This window comes from Rhipicephalus microplus, chromosome 3, assembly GCF_043290135.1.
Source record: "Rhipicephalus microplus isolate Deutch F79 chromosome 3, USDA_Rmic, whole genome shotgun sequence".
In the NCBI taxonomy this organism is placed as follows: Eukaryota; Metazoa; Arthropoda; class Arachnida; order Ixodida; family Ixodidae; genus Rhipicephalus; species Rhipicephalus microplus.
Window position 1 is genome coordinate 83,844,536 of NC_134702.1, and position 23,512 is coordinate 83,868,047.

The following is a 23,512-nucleotide window of genomic DNA, read 5'->3' on the forward strand; positions in this document are numbered from 1 at the left end:
CGACTTGTCCACGCATGCACGTGCATTCGAAGAAGAAAAAAAAGAAAGAAAATATTGCTCATTTGTCGGGGCGAGAGAAGAGAGAATGCAGTTGCAGCATGCGACAAATCTTTGTAACTCCACTCACACTGGACGGATTCTTGAAATTTTTGCGTTGTTGAATTCATAAGGCAATAAGCTCCTCTAGTGAATTCATTCCATGGTTACTTGAAAAACTGTTTGAGGGCTCTTTGAAGTATTATTGCACTGTGGCCAGTTGTCGCTGGCTGCTGATGTGTGGTGTAGCAGTAGCCTAAAAAGTGAGCATCGTGCTTACAACATCTCTTAGATGTGCGATTTGTAATATTGTAGTAGGCAAACTACCACTTGTTTTTTAGGTGTGGCTTTCGTGCTTTCCCCCCCCTCACATTCTAAAAGAGAAATAATTGGTAGTTTTTGCTGTAGGTGTATTTCTCTCAAGAGTGGAGAGAGCAGTCATTCTTGTCTCAACACCTTGCCATGTGTAATTGACTTTTCTGTGACAAGCTACCACTAAAAATACATTAAACTCACCTGCAGTGAGTAGCCTATTTTCTCTTCTTTACATAAAGTTATAGCGATAATTATAGCGATGCATTTGGCAAATATATACGCTTGAGCAATTTCACTTTTTACTCTGTTTGTGGTATACCGAGAGGCCTAATCACTGTATGTTTGTTTTCTTTGCAATTTGCAGTGAGTATCTTTGTTCCAGTTTTGGTGTGACGTTAATGTTGGCATCTTTTTTGTTTTTCTGCCCCCTTAACCTTGGCTTTCACTGGAAAATATTTTTACAAGTGCCTTTTATTTACTCACCTTCTGTTACCAGACACCACTGGCATTTATTGTTTCTTGTTCGCTGCACATCACGTGAAGGCTGTGTTCTGAATACAGGTCCCTGCCCCCGGCCATGGCAGACTTCTTGGAGAGCGAGGCCGAGGAGTCAGAGGATGAGGAGGTTACTGGAAAACGTCCGTTGGTGGACGATGATGATGAGGAAGAGGAGGAAGAAGAGGATGGTATGCGCTTTGTTAGACCTTTGTAAAGCTGTCCTTTGTGCTTGGGTTTCTCTGCAGATAAGGCATCATCTGCTTAAAGGAGCCATGCAACACCTTTAACCCATATATGCCCAAACTGAGGAAAATTAACAAAACTAATTTATTTCCCCAAACTTATTGCTTTTACGACCTCAGAAAACAGATTAAGGCTTTTATTTAAAAAAAAAACTATTTTGAACAATGGTTTTGGAGCCATCCTATATGTAGGACAGCAATGTTTAACACACTGCGAACAACAAACATTAACGCCTATCACTGTCATACAAAAGTTACGGCACACTCAATAACTGATGTATAATCGACAAAACTATCAGCAGCATCGAGAACAACTTGACTCTATATTACTTTTTTTTTTTCGCGGTACGGCGTTAAGCTACATGCACACGAAATAGCCATTTTGTGACTGTAAGCACGTGGCTATTGGTAGCCTAGAGATCACCTAGACTTGCATGTGACGAGCACAGGGCATCATAAACACACCTTAGGTTGCGCTAGCTTTTTTACAGAAAAAAAAATTCTAGTTACACTGAAGAGTTTCAGTGTCTTACAAGTAGCACACTGGGCATAAATGGCTTAAGCATGGTCAAAAAACTCCGATCAGTAGTCGAGGCTCCCAAGAACACATGAACCAAATGTTATAGTGCAACATGCGCCCTGGACTCTACAATGAATTCTTATAGTTGGCTAAAAATCGCTTTCTCTTTTTTCAACCAATGATGCTACAGACTTCGAAGCAACTGAGTCACGGGCCAAGTATTAGCCATTGGCTGATTTGAGCATGGCGTGCTCAGTTACTGGGGCCGCCATGGCAGGTTGCAACACGCCTGCACGCATGATCGCTCTGAAAAATCACGCATCCGAAAGAGGAAAAAAGTAGTCAAAATCATGAGGTGTCCATGACGTATTTTCTTCTTCTATGCTATCCCTTCCTGCTTGGCTTCTAGAGCTTTTGTCGGGAAGAGAGAAGAGAGTCCAATTTCGAGCATACGACAAATCTTTGTAATTCTGCTTGTACTGGACGGATTCTAAAGCTAGCTTTTTGCGCCAGTGAATTATTGAGGCAGTAAGCTTCTCTAGTGAATCCATTCCGTGGCTACATGGAAAAGTGATACAGGGCCTGAAGATGCAATTGAAATGTCGACAGAAGCTACATAATGATGCATGTATATGGATAGTCGTATCTTTTTTTAATAGCTCTTCAGCCAAACCTAGACATAACAACTCATACTTTCGGCCTGAAGCGTTATTATGTTGTGAATTCCTTTAAGTTGAGGTGTAAAGCGACCTTATGTGGTTATAAATAATCCATGCATCTAATGGTGTAGCATATCGAATTGTGGCAACCATGCAGGTGAGCAGAGTAGTGTGACTGGCCATTGCCGAGAGCCGTGAGGAAATCTAAAGGGCAGTGTTGTCCCATCTCTCCCACGCAGAAAGTTCACATTTGAAACACCTAAAAGCATGCCAAAGCCTGACAAAGCGGGGGCCGAGCGGATGACTCGTTGGCTTTCCCAGATCTGTAATGTCTGTGATCACGGCGTGAATCCTAATATTTGCATAACATTTGGTAATCCAGTTTTGGCAACAAAAAGGCACAATGTAGCATTAGCCATGCTTCGAGTCGGAAAGTTTGTTGGGCTTTTGTGCTAGAAAAAGGGGTTATACAGTGGTGCATATTATTCCGTTTTATCATTTCGTTTCTGTTATATATTGTCGTGATTGCTCATATGCCATGGTAATCACTGGCCATTCAACCTCTGCAGTTGGAAATGCCAGGGTTTTTTTTTTTTTTTTTGTGTGGCACAGCATAGCATTGGCCATACTGCAAATTGAAGAGGGCAGTTAAACTTTACACATAAAAGTGAGAGCATGATGGAAATACAGTGTTTTACCGATGTTTCACTTATCGTAGAGGGACCGTGTGCACATATGCTGTAAATATTTGCTAAATTGAAAAAAAAAAAACAACAAAAAAAAAAAAAACACTGGCACAATGTCATTTCTTGAGTCTCAAAAATGAATACATAGCTTTCAATGGATTTGAGTAGGAAAACGAAAACTGTTTGTTACATGGCAGATTTTGTTAAAGTGAGCTTTGTTCTGTGGTGTTTCGACCGTAATTGTTGCATAGAGTAGTGACACCCACTTATTACGAGTGGTTGGAATAGCCTGCTGAAGGCACTTCTGTAGTGTTTGCATTATGTACATTTATTGCTGTGTCTAGGTGTATTTGAAAATATTCACATAATTTTCTTGAGGCTGTTTTTTTTTTCTGTGCCTGGGGAATTTCGAAAATGCTGGTACAGACAGAAGCATGACGAACGAGCATTTTTGATTAAAAAAAATTAAGTATGAAACACTGTCTAAAGTATGTACATTCCCTAAGCATATGTTTTCATTTTGTATTGCTTTCATTGGATGACCAGGAGGTATGATACATTTCTGCTTCTTAAATCATCACAGTGATCATTTTTATCAAACAGATCCAGACTATGATTTTAAAAGCCTTTTACCACCCCTTATACCTATTAAATTTATAACCGATTTATTTCATGAAATTATCAGTTGATTGCATCATCTTTTTATTCCTTGAATAATAAAAAGGAATAATTAGTCTCATTTACCTGTTTTCACACAAATGTAATTTTTTGTCTGCAATATTATTTTAGCATTTGTCAAGTTGTATAAGCATCTTAAAGCTGGCTCAGGTTGTGTAATTCCTGGCTAACCTCCAAGCTTCAGCCTTTTGCTTCAGCTTTTCCCTAAGGGGGCATTCCTTTTTAATTAAGGTACCTTTATTCATTTTAGATTAGTAAGATTTTAAATAGATGAACTAGTGGTGTTTAAAGTTCTTCCAAAATTTGAATGCATGTACACACATATTTTTGTCATACACTAACATGTTCATGTTTCATGCATGTTTTTTTTTAGATGATGAGAGGCTGAGAGAGGAGATGAAGGATCTCATCAATGATGAAGAGGAAGAAGTTGAAGAAGACTCAGATGAAGACGTAGGGGGCAAAAAGAAACGGCGGCATCACGGTATGACTCTGCGCCATTGCAACGTAGATGGCCGTTTTGCATTTGCGTGCACAAACGGGTAATTACGGGAATTTTTTGGGCTTTCAGATGACTTTGACGACAACCTAGAAGATGAAGATTACGACCTTATAGAGGAGAACTTGGGAGTCAAAGTACAGAGGGTAAGTCGTCGTTCAGGTCGCAATGTTTTTTTTTTTTTCCATGCAGTGGAACTTATTACCAAAGGTTTTAGCGTTTGACATGGCATTTGATGCGTTTGTTCTTACTTGTGGTTCTAGTATGAGGCCTGTTAATCCTGCTACTTGTGTCAAGTTCCGACAGCCACACGCGCACCGTGGTTATAGGAGTGCACCACGAACAGCCTATTGAGTTTTGAAGTCATTTGTATACGTTACCTAATATGTGCCACAAGAAGAACTTGCAATGTTGTTATCATGTGGCTATTGTTTGTTAACGACAGGGCATGCAAGTTTGTGTTTCACTGTGTCTTGAATTTTTTTTTTAGCACTCACGTTTTTAATTGTACATTCCCTTTGCAGAAAAAGAAATTCAAACGTGTAAGGAGGATAGAGGACGAAGAGAGCGACAATGAAGAGAGTAAGGACAGCACCAATCGTGATGCCATTGCCACCGAGCTGTTCGAAGGATCCGATGCAGTAAGTTTGGCAGGGGGGGAAAAAAAAAGATTGGTGGGTGTCTCGTGCCGTGTGCCTTATGGCAAATTCTGGACGTACTAAGTGTCAGTTGTATGTAATCCAATTTGATGCGTGTTTTCAGGAGGCAGCCGCAGAACAAGATGAAGAGAGAAGAGAGGGAGAAGAGGAGGAGAGGGAAGGCTCGGGTTCTGAGCTAGAGTCTGGTACGCATTTTTCTAGTGCTTGTATTTAATCAAGTAGTGAACTTTGAAAGAGCAGATCATTGGGCCAGTTGGTACAGCATCATAGTAGAATTTAGTGCAAAAAACGATGGCAATGAAAGAAACCTCATTGCGCTGCATTTGTGAGGTTCTTTCTTTATCCCTGTTTTTTTGCGCTAAGTCCTAATGATTATTTAGTAGGCGGTTACATTGATTATTGTGCCATCAGATCGTTGAAATGACGCATCAACATCTGCACTTTGCTCATTTTTTGTTGTGGTAGTAGGTTTTACTTAGCTATCAATACCAGTTTTAGGCACACCGCAGGCCCAACGCATCTTGGTGGCTTTCACCTGCCGTCACCAGTAGCGAACACAAAACTCGTAGGCTCCGAAGGGCCTACCGACGGCCCTGTTGCCGTTGTTTAGTGCATGATTAATCACTTTCAACTTGAAAGCAGCCGTGTAGCTTCAGTATTGCCCCATAACGTGACAAGATTACCGACACAACATACAAAACACGTCGTAACACGCACTGGCCACTTCGGCTTGCATTGGATTGAATCTCCGTGCAATGTACGCTTGATGCTTAAGAGATGACGCCAGATAGTGTGCACTATCATCAATGGCTGGAATGGGCAGACGACATTATTGCGGCAGTTTTCGAGGGTGCGATAACTACTCGAGGAAAAAAGAATCATATTTTTTCTTGGGCAATGTGGGGGGTGCAAGAATTATGCGAGTGCGAGGATTACGCGAGTAAATATGGTAATACATCTGTTGAGAAAACATATGTTTGTTTTGGTGAGCTTGCGTAGTTTAAGTTATGTTCGAATATAGTATTTGCAGCCTGTGTTAGCATTTTCATCAATGATAGAAGCTGTGTCAATTGCATGTTCTTAGGATTGAATTTTGTTTCAATGCGTGGCTCCGCAAACATTTAGAGAGAGGTATAATCCTCGAACTCATCCTCTAAACAATCACTTCTTTGTACAGTGGTGTCTGCTTCCCAATTCCTGGCTTTGTGGCGAGAATGCAAAGTAGCTTAACCTTCCTAAATCTGTGTGTGCTTCCTAAATGTGTTAGGTGGAATAGGTGCATAGGGGCACCTGCGGAGTAATGCAAGCTATGAGAAACTAGATTTTATGCCTTCAGTCACCTCTACAGTTTGTGTCTTACCCTAGACTTAGCTTCATGACATAAAGAAAAAAAAAAAGGCTTGTATTCAAAATGAAATATTTCAAGGCTGCTTCTTGTCTATGCTCATCTAGATCCCGATGACTTCATCGTTGACGACGATGGCCAGCCTATCACGAAAAGCAAGAAGAAGAGGCACATCAAGTACACCGACCAGTGAGTACTGTTCCAAGAAAGTCCATTTGTACATCCAGTTTGAAGGGATGCTTGAACGCTGGGGTCACACAGTCGCTACTCTTGAGTGCAATTGTGTCGGATGGGTATGAAGCTTGATCTGGACCAAGCACTACTACATGGTACCTTACAATCATGGTTGGATTTGATCCAGGTTATGGCCATTGTGATCGAGCTCGTTTAGTATGAACTAGTCAAAAAAGATGAATGTAGCTCTATCAATACCTGTAGAAATTACTGCTCCTAAAAGCAAGAGTATGCACTAACGTGGCTACAGTGTAAAAAAATACATATATATTACAAATTGGCCTTTGCAGCCACAATTTCATGCAGCTATGCTTGTTTGGCAGAGTATAATTTTTTGCATGTAGTGGTCAATAATGACAGCCAAAATGTCTTTAAAAAATGAACAGGATTTATATTACACTTTTTATAGCATATTTTGTAAATTTAATACACGCTTTAAATCCATTAGCACCCTCTGATGCGTTCAAGATTGGCCATGGCCTACCTTGATGGGCAATATAGAAGTGGTTGTCGCGGATAGCTATTCCGACATTTAATATGTGTGTGCTTCAACTGTGGTCAAAAGTGATTGTGCATTGCCATCATAAGAAATGTGCTATGGATATTACAGTTTTTTCAACTTCACTTGTTAGCGATGCTCTAGCGCTCAAGTTGGGTGATTCCATTTATTTACAGTGCCCTGCAGGAAGCCCAGGACATCTTCGGTGTCGATTTTGACTTTGATGAGTTCTCCAAGTATCAAGATGATTATGATGAAGAAATGGAAGAGGAAGAGGTGAGCGTCTCTTGCCTTTGTTGAGGACATATAGTGCTGTTGAAAGATTTTGTTTGATGCGTGAATGTTGAGATCTTTGAAAAAAGGTCTCGCTTGTGTGCAAAGCTGATAAATTCTGAGAGTATTGTCACTGTTGCATCTTTTTCTCCAGGATAGCTTAAAGTCCAGAAGTGTGGGTTGTTGAAATGTCATCACATTAACATATCAGAAACATGTTCCTTTTTAATGAGCATTTTTTAAGTAGGTGTGGTATGGATCAACTTGGGCCCTGTAAATAATTTTGCAACATTTTGTTAGCTCTTGTTTTTCTCATCTTATTTTAATGAACATTGTAATATTTCTTTAGGAGAGCCGGAACTTCTTGCACAGGTGTTTTTGGCAGACATGGCATTAATTTTTCTTGGCACTAGCCATTTTAGCTCGTCAATTGCATAGTTTAGTGTTTGATTACCAGTCCTGTGCTCATCCCTTTTTTAGGTGGATGTGTTGTGTAAGGTTAACGAAATGCGGGCTAAGCCAAGGAAGGGAACCGAGGAAGCAGACGTAAGATGGTGACCTGCGGGCTTGTATGGACTAACTGTATATTATTACATTTTGCTATACACCAGGCAACGAGCAAGCTAAACACCTACAGTTCATGACTTGGTAGTATGTGTCAAAGCTGAATTATGAGCATGTAGCATTGAAACTGAAATACTGGGCAAAATAAGTATGGTAATTGGTGCATGTTTGTCTTTTAAAAAGGACAACAAAAGCACCCTGTCCTGTTGCTCGGGTGTCTTTTGTTGCACTTGAGTTTAGAAGATGGAAGGATAGTGTCTTGCAATATTACTTTCTGTGTCCTGCCTTATGTGGCCAAGCTTATCAGACGTTTTTGTTGTTTTTCCACCACAGTATGAGGATGAAGAGGAGGAAGGGGAAAACCGACCACGCCCCAAGAAGACGTCACGCAAGCGCCAGACAAAGAAGAGCATCTTCGAGGTATACGAACCGGTGGAGTTGGAGCGAGGTCACTTCACTGACCGGGATAACGAAATACGGACAACAGACATACCCGAGCGGTTCCAACTGCGGGCCGTGCCAGTGACGCCTGCACCCGAGGAGGAGATTGCGCGCGAGGCTGAGTGGATTTACAAGCAGGCATTTGGGAACCCGACAATCTCGGTGCAGTCGGCTGTTGACGAAGGTGCTAAGGGTTCTTCCGCCGCTTCCGCCTTGGCAGGTCGACACCAACCTCCTGCGGGCCGCAAGAATGTGACAGCTGTGGCCAAAATTGCTGAGGCACTGAAGTTCATGAGAAATCAACTTTTCGAGGTTTGTATCTTCATGAAAACTATGGATAGCACCCCCTTTCACACAATGAAGAGTGATTTATGTATTGGATTATGACTGGTGTCAGGATAGGAAAAGTTGTAATCCACCTGCTTTTGTAACCAAAATCTGTTTAGATTGCTTATACAGTTAAACCCTTTTATAAGAGGCATGCTGTGGGCAGCAATTCTTGTCTCTTATAACCAGGGCACCACATAGGCATTTTCTTATGAACCCATATTTTACTAAGGCACATCGGTGTCACTTGTACACTTCTGTCTTTTATATCAGTGTCTCTTATAAGGGGGTTTGACTGTAATAAGAACTTCCTAATTGATTACACATTCTTCCTGGCCTGAAATGTGAATCCTGTTCCTGTGGCTTTTAGGACCTCCACCTTTGTTTCTAAGAAATCCTCATTGGTTTCCTGTAATAAAAAGCATTATGTAACAAAACATAGGATTCACATATTTTTTTGTAAGCCTTCCTCAATCTTTCACAATTCTCTGCAGAAGATAACATGCCATATGAAAAATGTCTAGCAGTGTAGTGGCTGTTGCCTTACGTGCAGCCTTATTGCCCATTTGTGTAAGGACGTGCAGCTAGTGTATCACACCATTATTGATTTCAAACTAAGTCTGTATGCAACATCTAAATTTAGCATGTAGAACTCGAGATCTATGTTTAGTTTTATCAGAACTTGTTGGTAAAAAAAACAACAACCAAGAAATCACTCACATTGAAGACAAGGCTTCAGCTTAGTTTTGAATGTGCTGTTAACTTCTTAGTGTTTCTCACTGAGCTCTCTGAACGGGTGACAGTGTGGCAGATTTATTCTCTCTAGGGATTGAAACATTGTGCATTTTCTCATGTAGCATGAGTGAACGTAGAGCTTTGCGTTTTGTTTCGACAGTGTGTGATGGCTGGCCCTGTAGATCAACTTCTGAAGCTGACTCGTTATTGTTACTGCTACAGGTTCCATTCATTGCCTTCTACCGAAAAGAGTACGTGGAGCCTGACCTCAACATCAACGACCTCTGGACAGTCTACAAGTGGGACGAAAAGGTGAAGTCTGGTGGTTACTGTTGCCTACTTCTTAATTGCTTGGCCCCGCTTTCACGCGCTTTTTTTTTACTGTTTGCTCCCTCTTAGTGGTGGCATTATGACTGATTGCAAATGTTAGATAGAGCCTAATACATATAGGGTGCTTTATCATGAGACTGCATAAATATATCGATCTTATTGCTGGTGACTTGAGTTGTCAATGGAACGTAATAGGGGTGGATGAAAAGCATGTCTTGGACGAAGATATGGATTCTGCATGGCAGTCATGTTGGGAATAAGTTGTGACACAGCGAGAATAGCAGTTTGCACACTGTTCCCGTGCAGAATATTAGGACAGGATTTACGGATTCATTGGGTAAACATGTATGTGCATTGGTACTGTAGACGTTTATTTATTGTTTTTTTGGCACTATTTGTAATTTCACAATCATTTTATTAGGGCATTTCATCTGGTCTCTGAAAATGTGCATTAAGGGGGGGTGGGGGGGGGGGGGGCTACTGTTAGATACCGACTTTTTGTTTATTGAGATCTCAATAAAATTTTCAGGAGAGACTAATAGCAAGAGCATTAGAACTACTCCCAAAATTTCATGAAGTAATGTTCTATGGTTCTCCAGTTATGGCAGTATGTCAAAATAGTGCACATGGTTCTCTTATTCCAGACCTGAAGAATTTTCCAAAGATGCTGGAACTGTAAAATATACAATGATGATTCTCAGATTGATACCTCAGGGGGTAACAGAGATATTTTTTTTTAATTTCCTTACTGAAAGGTTTTAGCATACCATCAAATTTAGTGTTGGTTATTGGGATATTATTAGTCAAGTTTTGAATAGGTTTCTCAAATAACAGACACAATGGATTGAAAAAATGGACTTGTCTCCCCCTCAGAAATTTATTCACGTACATAATAGAAATAGACTTATGAAAATAGGATGAGCCGTTTACCAGTTATGGCTGAACAAGCAGCCTCACTAGCCAAAAAAGTCATTTTGAGAAAACGACACTTGAAAGGTTTGGGCACATATGCAAATCTAAAACAACCCTGCAGCATAACTGGAGGTGTCCTTTGGCACTCTCTTTCTTTGGTGCCTTTCCATCATCTCAAAGGATCTCTTCTTAGCCTTTTTCAAGCACAGTGAATCTTCTTCAGTTGCCGGTTAAATGGCTAGGTCACGCTCCATTGCCTGAAATTTCTGCTCTGTTGCTGGTGTAGCATTGAGTTCTCTTTGAAAAGCAGCACGTTGTTTATCCGCCGCCTCATTCTCTTCGCACGTCAGAAAACATGTTTGCAAGTGCACAGTTGACAACGCGATCGCACTCTCGGAGGCCGATAAAAAAGAGGATGTGGAAGTCACTGTCGATGAGCATAAGACACCAGGCGCACTTGCAATGTGAAATTTTTGCACCGGTTGAGCAGGAGTCCCATGTCTAGGCGCGTCGATGCAACCACACTCTTGCTTGGATGAAGAAGCTGCACCACATGTACTGTCGGCGCGATCATCGTTTGCGGACGTGCGAGCGGATTGCTTCCTTGCACCAAACACTTGTTGCATCTTCCTTTTCGTTGGGCGCATCGTGAGCGAATGCAACAACAGTCTCATAAAGACAATTGAAAATCGTATCGTGAAGACGCTTGAAAATTGTTTCGTAAAAACGCTCGAAAGAGGCAAAGTATGCGAATGGCTGCAACGATAGATGATACCGAGCTAAACACTAAGAAAATGCCGGGGGACGGAGGAGCAGCAGACGACAGAGAGCCACATTATGTGTAAGCATACTACGTTATTGCGTGCAGCAGCCAATCGCAGTCGCAATGTCCCTCTCGTCTTTGAGGAGCACGCGCATTGCCCAATATCAACAGCACGTCTCTGCCGCGGGAAACTTCAGAGCTCTTGCGAGCCCTCCAATCACGAGCAGCTTGCTCCTCTCCTGCCCTGCCGCCGTCGCCACGGGTGGCAGGAAAAGAAAGTGTAAGAATTCACAAACAAAACAACACCAAAATGGCGGAGCTTTGTCAAGCATTCGAGAAACTGCGATCGCGCCAAGTTGGGCTCTTTTGAGCGCTCCCGTGTCGCTCGAGGGCTGTGACAGCTTGTTGTAAACTTTATTTCAAACAGTTTCGCAATGAGTTAGACGTTGATATTTACAGAAAAGGTAGTTTATGACACGTACTGCCAGAATATGTGGTTTCTGAAAAATCTACGTTTTCGCGATTTTTCTGTTTTCAAAAGGACGGGTCCCACCTTAATGGCCTCTTACTTTACGAGGGGGGGTGGGAGGAAGTGTTTTTTATGGATCCTCATGCATCACTCTTTTGGCCAAAAAGAAGGAGAAAATACTTTCTTCAAATTGAAGATGTGCTTTTCGTTTCCAGCGTAGTATCCGATCGGGCACATGACTGGAAGTCCCTAGGAACCGCATACTTGTTGCTGTTGCCATGTACGTGATACTGTCTATAGGGTCTGCATTGATTTGAAGTGCGAAACCACGTGATTTGATATTTTAGCTTCCCTTAGTGCATTGTATTGGCGACAGGCATAGTCTCTAGAGGGAGTGCATTGTAGTAGTGATGGCGCAGTGCGTAGCGAAGCTTTTCAAGGTACTTTTTTGCATGAGGTAGTTGCTTCACCCGTACGCTCTCCAATGCAGTGGTGCCAGCTACAGCAGCGCAAGAAAAACCTGCAGCAGCTGTTTCAGCGTATGCAGGAGTTCCAGTGTGATCAGATACTGCAGGAGGACCTAGACAAGCCACTGCCAGATAACGTGCGGCCCATCGACGAGAATGACTTCCAGAGGTACTTCTTCCTCTCAGCCAATCTTCCAGGTGGTTGTGTTTCTTAAGGAGCTTGTCTTTATTAATTTCTCTCATAATGAATGAAACGAAGGGAACTGCACCAAACATGCTATTTTGCAGAGGCTGCTCTTTTCGCTTCTATTGTGGGCCATGATGTGCTTCAGGTTTGCGTGACAAAATCGTCGCCAAGTTTTCACTTCTGTTTTGGGTGGTGTCCACTTTTTGTTTGGTGTGGTAGCCTTGTGCAAGCAAGTTTTTCCGGTGGTCATGTTTTTGTTTCTCTGTCAGTCCAGATTTTGAGATACCTGAAATTTATCTTGAAAGAGCAGCAAGTATGTGGCATGCGTGGGAAATAATTTGGAGCAGAGAGAACTTTTGACAGCTGATTCTTTTGTATAAGCAAGTTTGAATAAGGAGATACTACTGTGTCTAGATGGCACCGAGAGAAACCCCCTGGTGGTCCAAATCAATCTTGAGTTTTCCTACTATGGTGTGCCTCATGGTCAGTCATTATAGCAATAATTCTATCGTGGCCTCCTAATCTATCATAGTTTTGGCATGTAAAAGGCGAGCAATTATTTTGTTCAGTAATTTTGTTATATTGTGATTTTAATCTTATGCTGTGCACTTTCCATTCAAAAAATAACAATCACATGCTTTAATAAACTTAATATTTCTGCTGTATAGTTGGCCAGCAACCTGTTCGTGTTGAATAAATTATCAGGTTCCTGACAAATGTGCCTTCCTTGCAGGCTAAAGGAGGTTCAGACGCCCGAAGAACTGCGCGATGTGTACCAGTTCTTCCTGCTGTACTATGCACAAGACATACCCGAGATGCAGGAAACGATCCGCAAGCGCAAAAGAAAAGAGGCCGAGGCCGAGAACGGTGAAAATGACGAGAGCGCACAGGCCAAGGAAGCCGATGATGCGGACGATGAGAACCAGCGGTTGAAGCATCCTGTCCGCAAGCGCCTCTTTGACATTTGTCGTGACATGGGTCTTGGTAGGTGCATTTGCAGTCTTGGTGTTTATTTTGCAAGGAAACAGAATGTGTATAGTTTTGCAAACTTTTGACATAGTAGCTGCTGTGGTGGTTTGATGTCTGTGGCATTGTGCTGGGAAGCACCAATGTGTGGTTTGGATTCCTGGACACCGTGTCTGCATTTCGATGAAAGCAAAATGCCAAAAATGTCTGTGTACGCTGAAAAAACCCGATCTGTCTAAATTAGTTTGGAATCCTTTACCGCTAAAATGTGCCCCCTAATCCTATGTCGCATGCTTGAAAAACTGCAGAATTTTATTTGTTTTTGTTTAATCTGAGAGCTCGGGACTCCTGTTAACATTAGTGACTTCGATTAATGAGGTCCTTGTTTGTTGCCTGATTTCGCCAGTCTTTGAAAGTTCTGTTGCATGGTGTATTGAATGAGTAGAGCTTTTGTTGCCCATTTGACAGACGGCCTTGCAAAGAAGTTTGGCTTGACGCCAGAGCAGTTTGGTGAGAATCTCCGAGACAACTATCAGCGGCACGAGGTGGACCAGTTTCCGGTGGAACCCCTGGTGGCTGCTACTGATTTTGTTAGCAAGTGAGTTCTGCACTGCACTCTGGGGGGTCTCTAAATGAAGCACCACGCTCTTGGAGTGGACGAAGACGGCAGATGCAGTCGAATCAAACCAAACAAGCACCCATTTATTCAGTTACCTTTAGGACGACGATATTGTCAGCCGAATCTAAATACGTCAGTTACGATCAACTGATCAACACGCTAAAACAACCTTCCACATTATTCCACAATATTCAACAACATAACAAACGCAAGATGGCGTAGCCAACGCTCGACTCACCATGAGGGCCCATGAGCGACGAACCCTGAGGCCGTCCCCAGGGGCCCACCGCGAGAAACGGCCGCTTGCTCCAACCACCACACGCCCTAAGACAACCGCTCATCGCTCATGTGCTGCCACCCAAGCTTGCCTCCGGGAATCACTGCTGGCAGTAACGCGCTAACCATGATGATGCTCGCGAGCACAACTCCACTTATCGCTTGATAATCGTAAACCCCAAAGGTGGCCTATGTGCTTTGTGCTACGGGGTCCAAACATTTTACAAGGGGTGTTAGCACCCCCGACACCTCTTACGCATCAGTGGGCCTCTGTTGGAGCTGGTGCTGTACACTTTCGTGCATATCTTCTAAAAATTCGTCAGATATTGCAAGACTGTGTTGTGCTGCTAATATTTGCTCATTGCCGCATCTTCAGAAATAATTCCTGCTGACTCCTTGCCAACGACCGCTTTGCTCCAATCAGTGCGGCCTGGAATTCAATGTTCAAAAGAGGTGTTGCCGTTTGATATAAAGGAGTCTGGTTACATGTTCACAAGCACTTATTACTTGCTCCTGCAGAACTGTGGAGTCTTCAGCACTTTTTCTGGGATTAAGCAAATTGTAAATAAGACACAAAACTTGTGACTGTTGTTGAAACCAGAAGGAAGGGTTGTGGCTGCTCAAGCATGAGGTCTTAAGGGGGGACATGGGTCTTAGGGCTCTCTCATTTATTTTTGAACCAAATGTGACAAAAGTTTGCAGGCTTACTTAGTTTGTTCTCCTGATTCTAAAAATGTAGTTATTTTTTCTGTAGCTTCATTAGTTAATTAAATAATCAAGATAACAATTGTTATTGTTCTTACCACAATAGAAAAATTTCCACCTGTCAAAAATTTATAAATGAGATGGGGATTGACAGTAGAAAGCACAATACATACAACATAGGAAGAACTTTTTTGATTGGGTCATTATTTCTTACTTTACAGTACACTAAACTTCACAGCTCTGATTGTGGCCATTGTGTGGTCACAAAAAAGACTAGTTTTAACAACATGCATCACGAGAAATCAAAGTCTGCTTCCTATGTTGTATGCTCCAAACATATAACTTCAGGCTGCAAAAAAAAAAAAAAAAAAAAAAAACTGCTATCTGTAATAGTTTCGATCTATTACAGTAATTTTCATGCAGGGTGTACAAAATTGCCATTTTGAGAAAATGAAAAAAACAAAGAATTCCAAGATCTTGAACTGTAAAAATAAATGTACTTAGAATTACATAACTATTGACATATAAATGAATGCTAGAAAGCCTAAGGAGTGCAACACTGCAAGCTGATCGAAAATTGAATGAGTACTTCTCGAATTACAGCACTGTAAAGTTCATTGCATGTAACCAAATACAGAAATTTTTATATTAAAATAAAAAATGGAGCTGCCCTTTAAAAATTGGCTCCCAGCAAAGTTTTTTGTGCACACATAAGCTTTTGTGATGCGATTTAAACGTGCTCGGAGCCATGCTTGGTATCGCCACAAGTGTCTATGAATGTTTGGAGAAAAGGAAAGCCTCGTAGATTAGCATTTCTGCGACCGGCCGTATGATAATGTCTTTCAGGGCTAGAGTGGCAAAAGAGCACGTATGAAGCAGGGGCACGAATTTGCCTGTTAACGAAGCCTGTTAATTCACACTCTATCATTTGGTTAATTCATACTTTTTGCAGTTCCATACCAGAAAGTATCTGCTGCTTTCCCTCTACTATTTAAAAATTAGCGTGCTTATATAATCCTAACAGTCTAAAAATGAGAAATAAGCACCTCATGCCTTCAAAGAAAAAGGCTTTGCTAGTAAACAAATGTTTGAGACGAAATGCACACATGGTAAACTGTGATGCTTCTCAACTGATCGAGAGAGCGTTGTGCTGAAGGCACATAGCTATAGCAAAGAAGCAGTTGGGAATTCACACTTTCTTTAAAAGGTCAGATCAGCAGTAAATGGCCAATAAACTAGTGGACCTTACACCTCTGCTTTCAGTTCATTGCGTGTATTTAGGCTTTAAAAATGCTTAGAAATTTTTTTAAATGTGGTGAAATCAATGCCCGATCATAATGAGTCGTGTCACCTCTCTCAGAGTCATCTATCTGAGAACTTCTGATAATTCAAACTTCTTGACAATTCAAACAAAATCAGAGGTCCCTTCGAGTTTGAATTAATGAGAGTCGGCTGTATTTGGAAAGAAGGCGTTGGCTGTCATGGTATGAGCCATTTTTCTGACGCAATAAACCTCTCTTTATATAAAAAATGTTCAGTGATTATCTGTAATCAAGATGTACTTAATTATGCTACTGTCAGCTTGAACACAAGAAATGTATGTAATCATTTCAGTATACGGCCTTATTCAATTGCAATCTTTTCTGTCATGCCTATCACACCACTCTTTCATACAGATAACTTGGTTTGAAATCTATACTTGCTCTTTGTAGATCGAAAAAAAAAAAAGGAGGTTATGAAAAAAAAAAGGCAACAAAAGTGCAGTGGGCAGAGGCCACATGTCTGAGAAGTCAAATACCGATCACAAGAAAAACCTAAGATAACAGTTTTCAGGCGTTTTAGAAACTTAGAGAGAAGGTGAAACTTTAAACACAGTTTTCTGAATACTGTTGTTTTGGCATTATGCTCAGCTTGTGGAGCAGATATCTTGGCAACCACTTCACAGATTTTGATTCCGTTTGTTTTGTAACGCTCTTTGGACTGTGCTTCAGGAAACTACGATCTTAGTTTTTCATTTTACTCCCTAAAGAATTTTTCGCAGGGCTTCTTGTTTGTTGTGCAAGTGCACTCATTGTAGTGTCGCTAGAGAAAACTTTAACTACAAGTTATATAGTTGCAAAAAATTATGCTGAAAATGCAGCCTCCTTCTGCATACAGTTGGCTGTGTGTACAGTAATTGCCAACTATTTTTGTCATTTTTATAGATCCTCTAGCCCCTTCACAGAGTTCAATGAAAAAAAAAAATAATTTTTCTCATTAAGTTTTTGTGGTATCGCCTCAAAATTTTTATGGAAGTACTGTGAGGCCATTAGTTGTGTTTGTGGCAACTATCATCAATCAATATCGAAATAGACACAAAATTCATTTCCAAAGGCACGTCCTCCCTTAAAGTGCCAATATTAAGGAGATAAGTCTGTTGCATTTTTTTTTATTATCGTATTTACTCGATTCTACCGCGCTCTCGATTGTTACGCGCACCCGATTTCCACCGCGAAAAAAAAAAAAACGTAAGACATCAATTGCAACGCGCACCCATTTTTCTCGCCGGCCCGCACGATCACACCACTCGAAAAAACTACTCCTTTCGGGAGTGTATTCTATTTAAATATGAGGTACGGGCGAAGCTTGTGCCCATCTGACGTGTAACAGAGCTTTCCGTCACGGTAGTTTTACCGTGGACCGATGTCAGCACGCGAACTTGCTTCGCCCCCTTCTTCTCGACGGTTGTGGTGCCAGGCATGTCGAAGTAAAGAGGCGTCTGATGGGCATTCCCGATTTGCCCAAGCAGGTAGCCGTTGTTGTGCCGCAAGTTTAGGACGAACCTCTGAAAACTGTGAAGCTTTTCATCGTACTCCTCCGCAAAACTTTTCGCATATGCATGTTCCCCTTCGGAGGGAAAAGCCTTTCCTCTAAATAAAGTTAGTTAGCCAGCACCTGCTCGCTTTAAACTGGCTCTGCATTAGACCTTTTTCCAAGACTAATTGCATAGCCCGCACTTGGAGCAGTTCTGTCGTCACGGGCCGCTGTGCCGCTCGCTGCTCAAGCACATACTTGCCGAGTAGCTCTTTAATTTGCGGAAACCGACCCTGCTGTGGTCCACTGAAGCCTTTGCGTGAAGCTTTGCTGTCGAGAATCTTCTGCTTTTGTTTCCGCCGGTCCCGCACGTACGTTTCGGGAACTCCGAACGACCGCGATGCGGCCCGATTTCCGTCCATTTCTGCACACGCCATGACTTTTCTTTTAAAAGCGGCATCGTGGTGCTATCGAGTTTTTGGAGTCGGCCCTTCCATGCCGTCGATGCTAATGCACTACTAGATGACGAACTCCTCAGCACATGTACGAAGTGCCGCACATGGGAAACACATAGGCAGAAATGGCCAACGCGCCATGCCGACGCACGTAGGGGGCGGCCATTTTGGATTTGCCGATGGCAATAGATTGACCGTAATTTTTTTGTTCGTACTCGATTCTAACGAGCATGCAATTTATAAACACGCTTAACCGGAAAAAAGGTGCGCGTTAGATTCGAGTAATTACGGTAATTCATGCAACATGAGTAGCTTCTGTATTGTGATACATCGCTGTCTGAATTCGAGAGACATGGTTAAAAGAGACATTCTGCATGCTTAAATGAAAGAAGGAGTATTTTCTGAGGGGCTTGATTATGTGTTAGATAACCTGCAGTAATTCTGCAGTAATTGCATTCTGCAGTAATTGTGGCATAGATTGAAATGAATTGGACGGAAAACCACCCACCAGCGAAAGGGGTTATCTTTTGTCAATTTCAGTTTACTTCAATTTGTGTCACGATTAGTACACTATAGTTAAAGACAATTAACCATCTCTGCAACGTTTGGTACATCACATCTTGCAGTACAAGGAAAGATGGCTTGCTGCCATTTTTATTATTGTTTTTTTTTTCACCAATTTATATATAGACGCTTCACAACACCTGAAGAAGCTCTGAAGGCAGCACGGTACATGGTGGCAGTGATGATAGCCATGGATCCTCTGGTACGAAGGTGCATACGTGAGACCTTCTTCGAGAGGGCCAAGATCAGCATTTCACCCACGAAAAAGGGCCTGAAGGCAAGCTGCTACATTTTCATTACCGACAAAAATTTGTCTTTTTCTCGCCGAAAATTGCCGCGGTCCCGTATTTTTAGTCTGAGCGGATAACTTGAAGTGGTGGTCAGCACCAGTTCGGTTAATACGAAAACTTTGGGTGCCACTTGCCGATTCCCAATCTCGATTTGACCACTGTACCCGATCCTGATTTCACCACAGATTGTCTATAATGAAAGCAGTTGTTATGAACATTCGTGCCATAAGAGGCTTGACACTTCAATTGACTTAAGCGCATTTCAAATTCAGACCAAACACGAATTGAAGCATGTGACCAGCAAGTTTGTGTCTATTTGAGTTGGTAGACATTGCCCAAGGAATTGTGGTGTTTGCACGAGGCATAAAAATGATCATGGTTAGAAAAAGTAATGCTGTAGGAAGAAGTTGCTAACAAAATTTTTTATTTCAGCTTTATCATTTGCACTGTGTTACAGAAATTGAAAGTTTGTAGGCCATACAATATTCAAAATTATCGACATTTGCAGTTTCGCAAATATGATGGTCCCAAATAAAGTGAAATAATTGTTCGTCGTGTTTGTTTACGCTGCATTCACTTGTCAATATCTTCTTTTATTGTATTCCCTTTGGCTTGGGTAGCTTGCTTGTTGCCTCACTTTTACTGCAGGATTTTTCGGTAACTGCTTTATAAGTAGTACAGTGAAACCTCATTAATTGGAACTCAGTTATTTTAAAATCCCACTTAATTAAAAACTTGCTGCGGTTCCGTATTTTAAGCCTTAGAGGGTAATTTGAAGCGGCGGTCAGTACCAGATCGGTTAATTGGAAAACTTTGGGTGGCACTTGCCAACTTTTGATCATGATCTCACCACAAACAGGCCCTTAAGAGCCACAATGCAATCCAACGTAGTGATATTAATAAGTGGCCACTACATCCATCTCGTGGTCAACCAAAACGTACAGCTGCGGAAAACAGAACATGCTTCACTGCAACACAGTGGTGACGCGCGGGCAGCGTATTGAATATTTCTCATTGTGTCAGCACCTCATAATTTACCCATTCTTTGTGGAATTGTAAAAAATTTTAATAAAGGACAGTTTGGCAGAATTCGCGATGTATGCAGGCCTACATTTGCAGATTGCTCCAGCAATATGTGTACTTGCACTGCTGGTGGAGTTCTTGCCTGAAATGCCTACTTCGAAAACAAAGTTAGAAAGTGTCAGTGATGATGTTTTCCAGACAGAACATATCGCAAACACTGACCACTATTAAATTCCTTTTATTTTACCAGAAAGAATGATCGCATCATGATGTGCTGTTGCAGTGAGAAGCAGGCGACATGCTGGCCTGCGTGTCGCTACTGTGTTTCAGTGAAGCCCTTTTTGTTTTCCGCAGGCGCACATTTTAGTAAATCACGCGTTTTCTTTTTCTCTCTCTCTCTTTTTTTTCGGTGGCAGCAGCGAGGCCCGCTGTTCCTCTGGGTTTGTGGCAAAATTCGGACGAGGTATTGCAGGAGAACATTAATCTTGGAGCCACAAACTAGCCCGCACAGCAAACGATCAGCCCTGATTACTTCGAGTAATTGCAAGTTCCTTGCATCTCACTTTTTGTATGTTCTGTTAATTAAAAAACCGGCTTAGTTCGAAGATTTCTCGGGACCCCAGTGACTTCAAACTAACGAGGTTTTACTCTATTTCATCTCGCACTGCTGCACAGTAAGTGCTGTTTGATTATGGAGTTTTACGAAAGAGTATAATAGTAGTCGGCAAGAGACCACAACAGTGGACTTATAATTTCTTGTTGCCTTTCGTAGGAAATCGACGAGAACCACCCATGCTATCCAGTCAAGTACCTGAAAAACAAGCCTGTTCGGGACTTAATCGGAGCACAGTTTCTCAACATGACACAGGTGATTTTTGTTTCTGCTTCTTCGCAACCAAGTTAGGGCTGTGAGAATACAGTTGATGTTTCAACGTTACCTTGTCACTGCTTTGCTTCTCAGGCTGAAAACGAGAAGTTGCTCAAGATCACGATTTCCATGGATGGAAGCACCCAGTCTAATCCCGGTGTTTACCTTGATGAGATCAAGCAGCTCTACTATAGGGTATGTGTGTTCTTGACTTTGGATAAGTACATTTAACCATTTGTCCATGCTTTTTTTTTCTGTGAATGCTAATGAACTTTGGATGAAATTCATTTATTCTTGGCCATATTCACGGTGTTTGCGGTGTTTGACAAGAATACTGAAGGAAAATAATTTGAGTTGTATTATCAAAAAAGCCTTTGTTATTGTAAGACAAGTCTAGCTATCACATATAACTGAAATATTGAATTAGTATTGAAAATGGCACTGCATTTTTTCAATTCCTGAAAAGGCATTAGGAGCCACAAGAATGCATTTTCTGAAAAGAAAAAAAAAAGAAGTGATAGTTAAAGGGGCCCTGAAACATTTTTCAAAGTAAACATAGAATAGATTCACCAAAAGAGTTTATTGTCTTACGAATTCAACACTGCGAAATTGTAAAAATTTGTTCAGTACGAGCGGAGTTACAAATATTTGTCACATGCGGCAATCGCGTTTTCTCTCGTTTTGTCCCAACCAAAGCCCTGGAAGCTAAGCAGGGAGGGATGGCAGAGGCAGAGAAAGTGCGTCACGTGGCCTCGTTATCATGAGCTTCTTTTTCCTTAAATACGTGGTTTTTTTCAGTGTCATCGCGCATAGACAAGTTGCGGCAACCCGCGGCGATCCTTGTAATGACCGAGCGCGCCATGTTCAAATTTGTGAATGGCTGATAGATGGCCTTCAACGCGTGATTTTTGAGCGTCTTCTGTCATTTGTCGAGAGAAAAAAAAAAACAATTTTTAGCTGACTTTGGTCATTTGTTGTGAATTCTAAGCCGCGTGCTGCGCTATACTATCTGACTCGCGTGTTCGCGGGAGCTTCTAATACCGATCTGGAGCGTTTTCTGACCATACTCAAAGAGTGTTGCAGGGCCTCCTTAAAATTTGTTGAAATGTTTTGGAAGTTTCTGTCTCAGTTCACTGAGTTGGGAATAATTTTGATGGTGTTTGCCGGTATCTAGTTTATTTATATATTAGTAAAGATGCATTTTGCAGTGTTGTTAAAGGAAATTATGTTTAACATTACAATTTTAAGGAACCTAATTGCTTGTGTCACTGCTCATGTGTGTAGTATTTTGATGCCTGTAGTGGGCATTTAGTTTTGTCGTGGTTTGGCTTGGTAGGCTGATGCGTACGCTGCCCGCTGTTCAGTTATGAATGGTACGTGACAGGTCGACGCTCGCTTGGTAGTGCATTGTAGGTGTCTGAGGGGTCTGTAGGGAATTTTTCCGTGATGTATGCTGCCTCTCTTGCAATTCAGGACGAGTTCAGCAACAACGTTCAGGAGTGGAACAATCAGCGCAGCGAGGCTCTCGGCTTTGCCCTGAGCAAATTTCTCTACCCGAGTTTTGAGAAGGAGCTCAAGGCACAGCTGCTCGTTGAGGCGCAGGAAGGCATCATCAAGGTGAGGAGATGTCCCTGTGTGCGCGTTTGGGGGAAACATTTCTGTGCTGTCTCCGTTTCGCTATTTCTTCTCTGGATCTGGCTTGTAGGTGATCAGTGATTGCTCTGATCAGTGTCTCTTGGAACACCAGTGTATCCGATCACTTGTGTCTTTCAGTGTATACAGAATGCAGCAAATTTTTAATTTGCAAGGTGTAGTCGCAGCATATCGAAATCTTCGAGCATAGTTAGTGGGGTCATTCTTATCAAAGTGTGAAATTCCTTAACATGTTTGTGGGGATATATTTAAAGAAGATTTCTTCCTAGTTGTAGTTGTGGGTAAGGAGCAGGTTACATGTGGAAAAATGTAGTGTACATCTGTTTATACACTTTTGTTTATTGAATTAGGCTTGTGTGAATACTTGAGGGTTTCGAATATTTGAATTCGCTTTGATTCTAACTTAAATTATTGAAAATTTTGAAGTATTTGCAAGAAACGAATAAATGCATATTAATCCGAATGTACCGCCTGTAAAAGGGGTTTTACTGCAGTGTAGAGGTGCTTAACCGTGAAAGTACCTATCCGGGAGAAATCTGTTCTGCTGCGAAGCCTTCCTTCAAATTTTAAAGGGCCCTGCAACACTTTTTGAGCATTGTCGGAAAACGCTACCGATCGGTAGTCGAGGCTACCCAGGACACGCAAGCCAAATATTATAGCGCAGCACGCGGCATGCGATTCACAACAAATTCTCAAATTCAGATAAAGATCGCTGTCTTCTCTCGGCAAATGACTCCACAAGCTTAGAAAGCACATGTGACGTATTTTTTTTCCCCGTGCCATCCCTCCTTGCTTAGCTTGCAGCGCTTTCGTCAGGACGAGAAGAGAGAATGCACTTGGAGTGTGCGAGAAATCGTGGACGGATTCTAAAAGTATTTGCAGCGGTGAATCCTTGAGGCAATAAATAAGCTTCTTTAGTGAATACATTCCATGGCTGCTTGAAAAAGTGTCGCATGGCCCCT

At 41.8% G+C, this 23,512-nt stretch overlaps 1 protein-coding gene across 2 annotated transcripts in view; it reads left to right on the forward strand.

Annotated features, from left to right (window-relative positions):
- Nucleotides 1–23,512, forward strand: part of Spt6 (transcription elongation factor Spt6) — a 65,972-nt gene that overhangs the window by 2,429 nt on the left and 40,031 nt on the right. For both annotated transcript variants that reach the window (XM_037424030.2, XM_075889904.1), the window contains exons 2-17: nt 913–1,037; nt 4,008–4,118; nt 4,206–4,279; nt 4,658–4,774; nt 4,896–4,977; nt 6,245–6,326; nt 7,047–7,146; nt 8,041–8,460; nt 9,433–9,522; nt 12,175–12,320; nt 13,072–13,322; nt 13,773–13,902; nt 18,843–18,993; nt 20,802–20,897; nt 20,991–21,092; nt 22,371–22,514. In XM_037424030.2, coding sequence (XP_037279927.2) covers nt 929–1,037; nt 4,008–4,118; nt 4,206–4,279; nt 4,658–4,774; nt 4,896–4,977; nt 6,245–6,326; nt 7,047–7,146; nt 8,041–8,460; nt 9,433–9,522; nt 12,175–12,320; nt 13,072–13,322; nt 13,773–13,902; nt 18,843–18,993; nt 20,802–20,897; nt 20,991–21,092; nt 22,371–22,514 — 2,205 coding nt within the window. In that variant the 5' untranslated portion in view covers nt 913–928. The remainder of the gene's footprint in view (nt 1–912; nt 1,038–4,007; nt 4,119–4,205; nt 4,280–4,657; nt 4,775–4,895; nt 4,978–6,244; nt 6,327–7,046; nt 7,147–8,040; nt 8,461–9,432; nt 9,523–12,174; nt 12,321–13,071; nt 13,323–13,772; nt 13,903–18,842; nt 18,994–20,801; nt 20,898–20,990; nt 21,093–22,370; nt 22,515–23,512) is intronic.